Below are 12,323 nucleotides of genomic sequence, written 5' to 3' on the forward strand. Positions count from 1 at the left end.
CCCTGTGGATTTCCTTGTAAGATCTGAGGGACTCAGTGAAATAATAAACTAGGGCGGGGGTCAGCAAACTGGCCTTGACCTGTTTTCGTATAGGCCCACAAGTTAAGAATGAATTTTGCATGGTCGAATAAAGTTAAAACAAAAATAACATTTTGTATAATGTGAAAATGATACGAAATTCAGTGTCCAGTATTCATAAACAATGTTAGCACACAGCCACAGTTATTCATTTATGTATTGTCTTCAGCTGCTTTTCTGCTATAGTGACAAAGTTGAGTAGCTACAACAAAGACTGTGTAACCCACAAAGCCTAAAATATTTACCACATGGCCCTTTATATAATAGATAAAGTTTGCTGATCCCTATTCTAGCCCACAATTTTCACATTACAAATTTAAGTAGACATGTTACCTTAAAAGCTCTAAGGTTAAGTAATTTTAATCTCCCTACTCTCTTATTTTAGTCATTATTTGCCAAGATGTTATTCCAGTAAAGTACCTTGAGCATCAAAGACTCATCACTCAATTTCCTTCTGCTCTTTCTTTCTCATTAAGGAGAAGCCCATGGTACAGATCCCTCCCAGTGCTCTGGGAGAATGGAGAACTGACAGAATCCTTGCCTGGGCTCCCACCCCTCTGCTCATGGCCCTGTTGAGTCATGACTGATTGACTTTGGTTTTCCCTATAAGCCATGTGGTGGTCCTAGCAGTTTGTTCCAAGAAGCCCAGTGAGTTCAATGATGGAACCAGGAATAACACCCAGGTGCCCCTCCTCTACACTTCAGGGGCTCATTCTCACAGCCCACAGGTCCTTATTATTAGCAGAGTACAGTGTTTCTTTCTAAGAAGAAGCATGTGTATTTTTCACATTCCCTAAACTAGATGTTTATTTTTAAAATAATTTTAGGAAATTGAGGAATTGAAAATGGGAACAAGAAGCAGCCTGGGGTACTGTAAGTAGCACAAAACTAGAAGCTATGTAACCTGGGTTTGGTCCCAGCTCTGTCAGTGACTCACTGGGCAACCTCAGGCAAGTGTCTTAACCTCTCTGAACCATAGTTTCAGCATCTGTAAAATGATGGCATTAGACTGGATGAGCTCCATGGTACTGTACAGCTGGACATTTTCAGACCCTAGAATATAATTAGCACTTACGTTATTCTCCATCATGTGGAAGTTTATAACATTATGTGTACCTTTAGGGAAAACAAAACTCAAGACTGTCAAATGAAACGGCTTAAGCACTCATACTTTTAAGGAATCCACCAGGTCCTGGACAAGGAAGAGCCTCCTCAGTTCTTTGAGAGTGTTGTTCACGTAGAATTGCAGGCAGTCTGTGTACTTCTGAATCTGCTCCTGAGACAGGGTGATCTCGAGCTCCAAGTAGGCCCTGTCAACAGAGCATCCCCACAGAGAACTCCATCAGAGGGAATCATGAAACAGCTAGGTTTCCCTTCTCCAACCCTGAGGACCACAGTCAGGTCATCCTGAAGGATTTACGCCAGTCAGAAGGCTGCAGGGCACCACACCCACACCCACAGTTAGTTCACCAGGGAACACAGGAATCACGGCACTCAAGTGGGGCAATGTGGCTGCTTCTGTCTCTCATAGGCAACGTGATAGTGTGAGCTGATAATTCAGAGCAACTGGCGAGGAGCAGAGAAAAGTCAGTCCCAAATCAGTTCACTTGCTGAATTCTCTGTACATCTGGCTCACTGAGCAATTGTGAAAAGTTCTTATTTCTTCTCGGCTGCATGAAGATGAATTGTCTTTTTAAATAATTAAGATATCTCAAAATCTTAGCTGCCAATTACTATTTCTCATCAAATCTCAAAGATTTCATGTTTAAATTCTGGAAAGTACTTTTAGGTTTTATTCTAGAGAGCTCTGAAAACACAAGTGACCTGGGACATACTAAAATGCTCACTGGTTCTAGTAAGAGTGGTATTTTTAGTAACTGCATTTTCCATTTGTTCGAAGGGTTAATTTGAACTCTTGGATAGATAACCCAGGCTCTACGAATCTATAAAAGTCAATCGATCCTCCTGCTTTGACCATACCCACCATGCTCCCCGCCCCCCATCCCTATCCCTGGCCGCCAATGAGACCCATCTCTTTCTCCTTCCTTCTGTCTGCCAAGTTGTCTACTTCTAGAGTTCTAACAGTGCTCACCTAACTCTGAGGATTGAGAATTTTTATGTTTGGCTTTTTAGAAAAATAATCAGGAAAGTGGATTTGTCTAGCTGATATGTTTTGATTCAAAATGTACTCTTGAGTTAGACATTCCTTTTATTGATAGAAACAATTAAGCCAAAGGAACATTTAGGTTTTAAATGAGTCTCCAAATGGAAGATAAAGTAGTTGAGCTAATTACAGTTTGACTCTTGGTCCTACAACTGGGTAGTTACAGAAGAAATAAGTCAAGTGAGAGGTAAATCCCCAGTGTAACTTGACAGTCCTGTATCCAAGAACGTGGGAGAAGCCAACCTCTCTTGTATAGCTAAGGATAGAGGCTGGAGCAGGACAGGACTCTAAAGGTGTGGATACTGGTCACAGGTGAGGGTCACTGAAGTAGGTATAGTATTCACCCTGGTAAGATGACACTCCACTTCTCTATTCTTCCCACCTTTGGGGAGGCAACCAAGTTATAGCCCAGAAGACCCATTAACTCTGCATTAGAAGAAGGCCAAATACATCCCAAGGGTGAGGATGGTCAGACTGTAACCGTGTTTGACAATGAGCATAGGAACCAGAGGCTAGGAAGTGACGTGTGAAACACGGCATTTTGCCTTTTGTCGACAAGGCCCTGGCATCTTTTCCTTCTTTTAAGAGCCTGGTGCCCTGAGACCTTGATTCAGCTGGCTGATGAGGCTGAGCTGGGGAGGATTCAGAGGCATCCCCAGGGAATCACTGAGGTTGGCTCAGAAGCCATTATGCAGCAGTATCTATAGGTCTCATCCAGGATGCAGAAATATCCCTCAGTTATAGGAGGTGAGGACACCTGCAGCGGGGCCTGCAGCAGGTGATGGTATGACTGATGGTCAGTGCTAAAATACCACGGCTTACAAGCTAGAATCTGGAGTAAACTGGGGCAGAGTTGGAGAGCGTGCAGCTGGCAGTGCTAATATCTCCCTCTGCCACATTTCATATATCCTCTTAATACACTGCCTTAAAGAAATCCTTCTCAGTGCTCATTCGAATCAGATTTCCCCTGTATTAAAATGCAGAAGAGGGTACATTATACTATTCAATTGTGAGTACATAATACTATACAGATTCTGAGGGATGAACTTTACATCCCACAGAATTTGGCCCTTTGACATTAAACTTCTGAAAAGAGCACAGAAATAAAAATCCAAACACCCTGGTCCTGGCTCTGTGCTATTTACTCTGAGCAAGTCACTTTACTTCTTAGAACCTCTGTTTTTCCATCTGTGAAAAGGGATTATAATGTTCTGCCTTCATCACAGAGTTGGGAGAATAATTGTTGAAACACTTTAAATCATAAAACACTGTTTGCATATAAATGAATTATGATTACTATGAGAAGTAATTAAATACAAAATTAATATCAAACATAAATTAAATGTTTTCACATTTCATAAATTCGCCCACAAGGATTTATATTATATAAATTATAGAAATATATATTAAAGATAAATATTTAACATTTAATTAGAAGTGATTAAAGTTTTAAAAGCTCAATAAAGCAGTAAGCATTAGACTAGGGATGAGTCTGCTTTAGAAATTTAACAGAAATATCTGGTATTAAAAGACAGCGTTAAAGGAGACTCTAAGAGGCCTGTTAAAGGTCAAAAGAAGCAGGACCCAAAGTGCACAGGCAGTGAAACAGAGGCCAATGAAAGAGCCACGTGAGAGGTGGGGCAAGGGCTGGTCGGGTTGCACACTCACTTGAAAGGGTGACCCTCGTCGGTTTTCTGCACAGCTTGTAAAACAGACTTGTAGATGCGGAAACTGATGGTGGCTGAGAGCGCAGCGAGGGCCAGGTAGGCCACGACGCTCACAACGCTGAACTGCGTCAGGGAGAAGAGCAGCAGCAGGAAGCTCCCAAACACTATCCCCGTCTGCTTGATGTCCCGCCAGTACAGCAGGTCAATAGCTGTGGGAGGAGACACGCACATTCACACAGAGCACTCAGCATGGGCAGGGCCTCCAGGGAGCTGCCGCAGCTCATTCCACAAAGCCATGGCCGCTACAGGTTTCCCCAGCTCTTGGCTTCCTGAACACAGGTGAGCACACATAGCGCTACTCCTAGGGCGCTTCCCATCCTCCCGTTTTGCTTTCGAAGCATCTTTTCCATCCCTGAGGTCAATTAGGAAATTCACAGATAAGAAAAGGCTGTTGAACCTCCAGTGACAATATCTCCATGAACAAATCTCAGTGGGTTACAACTGTGGGCATCAGTTATATGCCTTTGAAACAAGACTAAAAATTCAGAGCACTCTGAAGTACCTGTTCTTTTCCTTTGGATGGCATTGATGGCATGCATCTTGATACCCTGCTTACAACTCAATGTCTCAATAGCAGCCCAGAGATAAGCACATCAGTCATACACATGTCCCTGCTGCTGAGAAGGGGCACTAACAATGAAAGCAGAAGTGGAGCCTCAGAAGCATGTCAGCTGGTCTGGGAGACTCCAGGCAATGCCAAAAACTTCTGAATAGAGATATGATCTACCTCTAAAATGAGTAAAACCAAACATTAGTAGTTAGTAGCTATCTCAAGAATCCCTGGAGCTGAAATTTGGGTTAAACTGTTTTGTATTGTATGATTTGTTCGCTTACATTCTTGTGACTTAAAAACCTGGAATATAAATTTTAAAATCTACATTGTACCTATCATTCAGTTATTTCTCTCTTTCAACTTAGAAACAAAAAATTAATTCAAAAGAATAAAGCCATGGTGCTTCAAATATGACACAAAATGGAAATATTTTTAATATTTCAGTCACTAGATTATGAAAAAAGTATAGAAGACTTGCTCAAGAATGTATGCAAATTTGTTCTCCAATTAGGCAAGTAACATACGGTTTCTTTTTTTGGGAGATACAATTGACATAACATTGTGTGAGTTTAAGGTGTACAGCATGCTGACTGGATATATTTATATATTGCAGTATAGCAACTGAAGGCAGGAGGAGAAGGGGGCAACAGAGGATGAGATGGTTGGATGGCATCATGGACTCAATGAACATGAGTTTGAGCAGACTCTGAGAGACAGTAAAGGATAGGGAAGCCTGGAGTGCCGCAGTCCGCGAGGTAGCAAAGAGTCACACCTGAGCAACTGAACAACAATGACAACAACCACAACGACGACACAGCACCAGTTAACAGCTCTGTCACATCACACAGTTATTTCTTTTTTATGTTAAGAACATGTAAGATCCAGCAACTTTGAAGTCTGTAATACAGTATTGTTGACTATATTTACTTTGCTGTGTGTTAGATCCATCAGACTTCTTTATCTGCTAGTTGCAGGTTTATACCCTTTGATCAACATCTCCCTAATTCCCCTACCCCCTAACTCCAGTAACCAGTCTTCTATTCTGCTTCTATGAATTCAGCTTCTTCAGATTCCACACATAAGTGGGATCCTACAGTGTTTGTCTGTCTTCGTGTGACTTATTGTCTCTTTTAGCAGAAGGCCCTCAAGGTCTATCTATGTTGTCACAAAAAATGGTTTTTATAGAATATTACACAAATTCTCAGAAAAAGAAAATAAGACATGAAATTCCCATCTTACAACCAAATGAAAGTGGCCGTTGCTTACACTACCAGCTTCATATGCAGCGTAAATGGAGGCACCCGGTTTAAGGCACCAGTCATCAGCTCAATGGAAAACAAAGGTGACTAGATTGAAGAAAGCAGGGAACTGCTCCCATCATACTCTGGTACATGACTAGCTGAGAGACAGTACTGGAAAGGTCACACAGCCTAGTGACAACCCCAGGCTGTGGAGAGGATACGAGGAGTGTTGCAAAGTATCAACCCTTGAACCAGACTAACTCAGGCTGGATGGAGAGTACATCAGATCAAGGGCTTAAAGTGGGAGGGGGGATCTTTTATAACAGGCTGAGGACACTCCAGTAGTCTGAAGCTGGAGAGAGAATTTACTTCTGAACGGATCTGTCACTCACGTCTATCTATTCCCCACTCACCACTGCTTGGTCTACCAATGACATTAACTCACAAAGATTACAATAGTCAGCCATTTTGTTAGGGAAAAAATATGTTCCCTTCCTCCTAGAACACTTCTGCAGTGTAGGAAGGAGGGATCACAAGCTTGTTTTGGGGTGAAACAAAGATCCGCCCCCCACCCCCCCGTCTATTTTGAGTGGTGCCGGTTCTACACATGAGTTTCTTGGACAAAGTGAAGGCATTGCTGCTCCAAAGTCTCTCTCTTTCCCTAGCCCCAATCCCCAGCCCCAGTCACATTGACATTTCACTATTAGAAATTCATTTATTTGGAGTAATCTTTTTAATCGTCAAAGTATTTGGTGTCTTTTTTTTTTTTTAATGCAAAGATCTAGAAGGGGATATGTCATTAACAAAAAATTTGAATGAGTTCACTAAATGATTTTCATTTCAGAACAGCTGTTGAGAACACAGCACCGAAATAATAATCCTTTTTGGGCAGAGAAGAAGGATCTTTTTTTTTTTTTTCTCCTAGGAGTCTGGTGGGCTATAGTCCATAGGGTTGCAAAGAGTCTGACCTGACTAAGCACTCTCAAAGGAAGAAACTTTGTTATATTCATTAGTTTGCCAAAATGTTAAAAAATATTGTATGGCTCCTAACTGCTTATAAGGTTTGATTAGGGTATGCACTGAAGATACTCTGTATTACCAGATAATGCCATGGGTTATCAATGCTCTCTTTACTACTGAAATTAGAGTCATAAACGTCTTTAAATCTAATTATATTACAGACCCCAGGACCAATTCTGAAAATTCCTTTTAAAATTCTAATTATCTAGAACCAGTATTAGAATCAATATGTATTAGTATAGGTTCTCTTGAAGAAAAGAATGAAAGGACACGGATGTAAACATATATTATTATATATAATGATAAATATAATTTGTATTATTATAAATATAATTTATAATATAAATTAAATATAAATTATATATTTATAACCTAAATTATATGAATGAAATAAATTATATATTACAATAGAATATTATTTATTAATATAATTATATCAATTGTATTAATATAATTATTATTATTTTATTATATTATTATGATATATGCTATAATATATAATATAAAAATATATTAATATAATAATGTTATAATTATATGATTATAATTATATATTTAAATATTAAATAAATTATATAATATATAATTTATATATTATATATAACATAGATTAAATATTATTTATATTATTTATTAATAATAATATAATAGATATATTATTATAATATAAATTATTGTTCAGTTCAGTTGAAAGGTTGTTGTTGAATCACACAGACACCGGGATTCTTGGCCCCGAGAGGAGAAGAATTCGATCTGGGGTCAGAGACGAGGCTTGATTGCTCAGAGCTTTTGTGTAATAAAGTTTTATTAAAGTATAAAGGAGATAGAGAAAGCTTTTGACATAGGCATCAGAAGTGGGTAGAAAGAGTACCCCGAAGAAGGATCTTTTTGAAGATATGACACAAGAAACTCCTGCGCCCCTGAGGGTAGATGACAAAAATGGGAGAAGGAGGAAATCTCCAAAGAAGCCCAGCTCCCCCTGTTTGAGTGGCTGGGGAGACAACAAACTGAGATAAGCCTAGGAGTCTAAGTCTAGCCCCCAGGGAGCTAGGAGCCTCCTATTGTTTACATGGTAAGTTTAGGAAAGGGGAAGGAGACCAAAAAGGAGACTAAAACATCAGCATTACCAGCAGTGTTAACCTCTTCCACGTTTGTTCATTTATTCAGTATTTATTGAGCAAGAACCAAGTGCCATGCTTTGTGCTAGGTGCAGGGGTATCGAAATAAATAAACTGTTTTAAAAAAGAAAACTTACATGTAAATAAATAAATTGTAATCTTCTGTTTTACGACGCCCACCGATTTCCATGACAGACAGATTTAGAGGCCAACACATTGTAAGACAGCATGATCTGTGCTATGGGAGCACACAGTGCTAGGGGTGGTAGGTCACCCACCCCTGAGATGATGTAAAGGGGCACTGGGGACCCTGCAGGTAGTTTTCGGGCAGAGAGGAGATAGAATTTGCTTTTTCAAGTGAATTTCCACTTAATGAATTGCATAACACCTGTTAAAAATGATGGTGGCCTCTAGAAAAGCCTTCTGACTCTCTGGACCCCTGTTCAAACAGCCTGAGAATGGCAGGCACCAGGTAGGGACCTACTAGAAGCAGCATGGCAGAGAACACTAACTGGTAGCTAGGTAACTGGGCTTCCCAGGTGGTGCTCTGGATGAAGAATCTGCAGGCCAGTGCAGGAGGCATAAGAGACCCAGTTGGATCCCTGAGTGGGGAAGATCCCCTGAAGGGATAAATGGCAACCCATTTCAGTTTTCTTGCTTGGAGAATCCCATGGACAGAGGAGCCCAGCAGGCTACAGTCTATAGGGCCGTAGAGTCGGACACTACTGAAGTGACTTAGCATGAAGTAACATTAGTTTGGTGTAGGGTAATTACACAACAGGTCCTTCAACCAACTTTTAAAATTGCTGGAGGTTTCTAACTGGGAGGTTAACAAAAGTTTATCTTAAAACATCAATGAGAGGTTGATTCTGGGTATTTTGTGACATGAGTCTCTATTTACACAGATTCTGAAATAGTCAAAGCCCTTTCACACATTACTTCATTTAAACCTCACGATAAACTTCATTATATAGGCATATAATAGGTGAGGGAACTGAAGAAGCTCATATACTGACTAGCTGGGGCTTCCCTGGTGTCTCAGCAGTAGAGTCTGCTTGCTGATACAGGAGACTCAGGTTCGATCCCTGAGTGGGGAAGATCCCCTGGAGAAGGAAATAGCAACCCACTCCAGTATTCTTGCCTGGGAAATCCCATGGATTGAGGGACCTGGCAGATTACAGTCCACTGAGTCACAAAGAATAGGACACGACTTAGTAACTAAACAACAACATACTAACTAGTTAATAGAAGAAGCAAGATCAAACCCTAAGTTTTATGTGTTTCTCAGAACAGCTGCCTCTGTTCTGTTACGTGGTTGGAAGTTAACTGTCCCTCAAAGTATGCTAAATTAATTTGGGACCACTTGATTATATTTAAATCTGCTTCCAGAACTAGATATTTAAGGTGATTTTTCTCTTTAAGGGAAATAAAATCATTATCAACAGCACACAGTTACTGGTCATCTGTTATTTAGTAAGCACAGGCATGAAGAGATCATAACATTCTGTTCCTGCTTTTAAGGGACTTAAGATCTAGCTGGGAAGACTGATCATTCATTTTTTAAAAATGCTGCATCAGTACCAATATATCCTGTGTAGTCAGCAGTGGCAAAAGCCGAGTTCAAGAAAGGGACAGTACTGGGATTGATGAAAGAGGATGGGGGATGGTTTGGGAATGTAGTGAACAGTTTGTTAAGGAGACGGGGTGAATAAAGGGAAATATTATGAAGGATTAGTTGACAAGAATGGTGACTTATTAGCTGTGGGAGAAAGGAGGAAGAACTAATTAAGGGGGAAAGCAATATCTCAAAGCTGGGTAATAGAATGATTAGTGACAAAAATAGGAAATCTTAGGGGAAACTGGTTTGGCAAAAAGCTGACACTTGTTTTTATATCTCCAGGTTCCACTGTGATGACATCAAGCAGGGCATTTTGACACAGCCTGGGGCAGAGATGGGACAGGGATCACAAATGAAATGACACTGACAATTACACACAACACAGTAATTTTTTAGAGGCTTGGAAATAAAATGATTTCTTTTCATAGGTTTGTCACAGTAGCCCTGAGCTAAAATGGACATTAATATCCATGTGATATTCCGATGGTTATACACAGCAGACAAGTGGAAGTGCTGGGCTGACATTTAGATAAGAAAGAAGAAAGAAAGTGAAGTTGCTCAGTCGTGTCCGACTCTTTGTGACTCCATGGACTGTAGTCTGCCAGGCTCCTCCATCCATGGGATTTTCCAGGCAAGAGTACTGGAATGGGTTGCCATTTTCTTCTCCAGGGGATCTCCCTGACCCAGGGCTCGAACCCAGTTCTCCTGCGTTGTAGGCAGATGCTTTGCCGTCTGAGCCACCAGGGAAGTCCCCCTTAGATAAGAAGGCTGAATATTTACATTTGGATGTATTCTGAGTGGAAATGATGATTCAAGCCATGAGACTAGAGGAAACCTCCAAGAGAGGAGAGACTAAGGGGTATAATAGAGGATGACCTATAATTCATTCTTTACTCAGAGGATTGAATAAAGCTGTAGAAGAAGTCCTGTCTAGGGTGCTCAGGGCCAGTGCACTGGGACGACCTTGAGGGATGGGATGGGGAGGGAGGTGGGAGGGGGGTTCAGGATTGGGGACACATGTGCACCCATGGCTGATTCATGTCATGTATGGCAAGAACCACTACAATATTGTAAAGTAATTAGCCTCCACTTAAAATAAATAAATAAAATAAAATAAAAAAAAAAGAAGTCCTGTCTAGGTATTAGAAAGGGTCCCTCAAGAGTGTTGGTTATGGCAGTCAAGAAGAAGGAAACTTCCAGAAGAAAGGGGTAGGCTACAGTGTGGGATGTTATAGATGCAATGAAGGAAATGAGAAAGGACCCCTGGTTTTGGAGACTTGGCAGTCACCCATAACTGGCACAGAGTGAGGATGGAAGCTCCATCACAAAGGGTTGAGTCAGTGGAGGGAAGTTCAAAGTAGTAAAGAAGATGGTAAAGAGAATGGTAGTTCAGGGAGCAGCAATAAGCAAATTTCAAGGTTAAGTAAACTTGGGAATGTTAGTGGAAAGGGGATAGATGAGATCCTGGAACGAGGAGATATTTGTTTGAGCAAAGTGAAAGAAAAGGCAGGGAAAGGATGGGCTCTGTCACAGCCTTTTCTTCTCAAAGAAGGAAGAAGCATGAAAGGCTGGATGAAGATGGAGGAACATTTTGTTAAAGGGTGGGCGTGGCTACATATATACTGAGGAGGAAAGAGAACATCATCAAGTGGCTTAAGGTGGATTTACTCTTTGGAAAATGAGTCCTGAGGTCCTCTTGAGACTGAGGAGGATAGAAGCAGGGCTTAAAGAGATTGGGAGAAGTCCAGACCTGCATTGTTCAATACAGCAGTGATAAGCCATAGTAGTTACTGAATACTTGAAATGTGGCTAGTCTCAATTAAAATACATTGCAAGTGTAAAGTACATGTCAGATTTCAGACAGTATAAAAAAGACATAAAAATATCTCATTAATCATTTTTATAGTGATCTTTTGTTGTTGAAAAGTTTATACTCTAGGAATGCTGGATTAAATACAGTATATTATCAAAATTGATTTTTCCTGTTACTTTTTGCTTTTTAATGTGACTACTAGAAAATTTTTAATGACATGTGTGGCTTACATTATATTTCTGTTGGACAGAACTGATCTAGAAAAATACAGTAAGGACTCAAATTAATAAAGAACTTCCAGGAAGTAAGAGGGTTTGGTTAGAGTCAAGGATCTCTATGGATCCAGTCAACAGGGTTAGAGGTTGAGCACTGTGATCTGTGGATGATCGGGCTGGACCAGATTTGTGAGCTGGCACAGGGGCATGGTTAGAGGAGTCAAAGATCCAAGAGGACAGAAGCGAAATGAACCACCTTGGGCTCAGGCTGGGAATGACGAGCAGTGAAGATCTTTGGGAACTTACGTGGTGGGAGAGCAGCAAGGGCTGTGTGTGTCAGGAAAGCCAGCAAACAGCCTGAAGTTCTGAGGATTCAGTGGGAAGGGTAGGAAGTGATAAAGTGTGATCACAGAAGAGAATTTCTGTGTTCCAAAGTTGCTGTATAAATGCCAATTTTTCACATTTTAATTTTGCTTAGAGTTATGTAAACTTGTGTAGGAAGCTTTATAGTACCTGGTCCAGAAAAATCCGTATTTGAATAGTTTCCTTAGAGTCCAAGTAAGAAAAAAAATAAGCATCTCTGTAATTGCAGCAAATGATCACACGTAGCCCTTGGATACAGTAATAAATAGCTTGTCTCTTCCTTCAATATCCTCCTAATACAGGAAGGCTAGGTGAGAGTTTAAACAGCTAAGTGCACATTCACTAAGACAGGTAAATTATTGTATTGCTTTGCCAATTATAAAAATCACTTTGCTAAATACCAAGGAGCAATG

At 40.5% G+C, this 12,323-nt stretch overlaps 1 protein-coding gene across 2 annotated transcripts in view; it reads right to left on the minus strand.

Annotated features, from left to right (window-relative positions):
* The window catches only part of RTN1 (reticulon 1), a 248,967-nt gene that overhangs the window by 10,393 nt on the left and 226,251 nt on the right, over window positions 1–12,323 (minus strand). For both annotated transcript variants that reach the window (XM_061429040.1, XM_061429041.1), the window contains 2 exons: window positions 3,911–4,118; window positions 1,250–1,388 (listed from right to left, as the gene is read on the minus strand). In XM_061429040.1, the coding sequence (XP_061285024.1) occupies window positions 1,250–1,388; window positions 3,911–4,118 (347 nt within the window). The remainder of the gene's footprint in view (window positions 1–1,249; window positions 1,389–3,910; window positions 4,119–12,323) is intronic.

Source organism: Bos javanicus, chromosome 10 (assembly GCF_032452875.1).
Source record: "Bos javanicus breed banteng chromosome 10, ARS-OSU_banteng_1.0, whole genome shotgun sequence".
Classification (NCBI taxonomy): domain Eukaryota; kingdom Metazoa; phylum Chordata; class Mammalia; order Artiodactyla; family Bovidae; genus Bos; species Bos javanicus.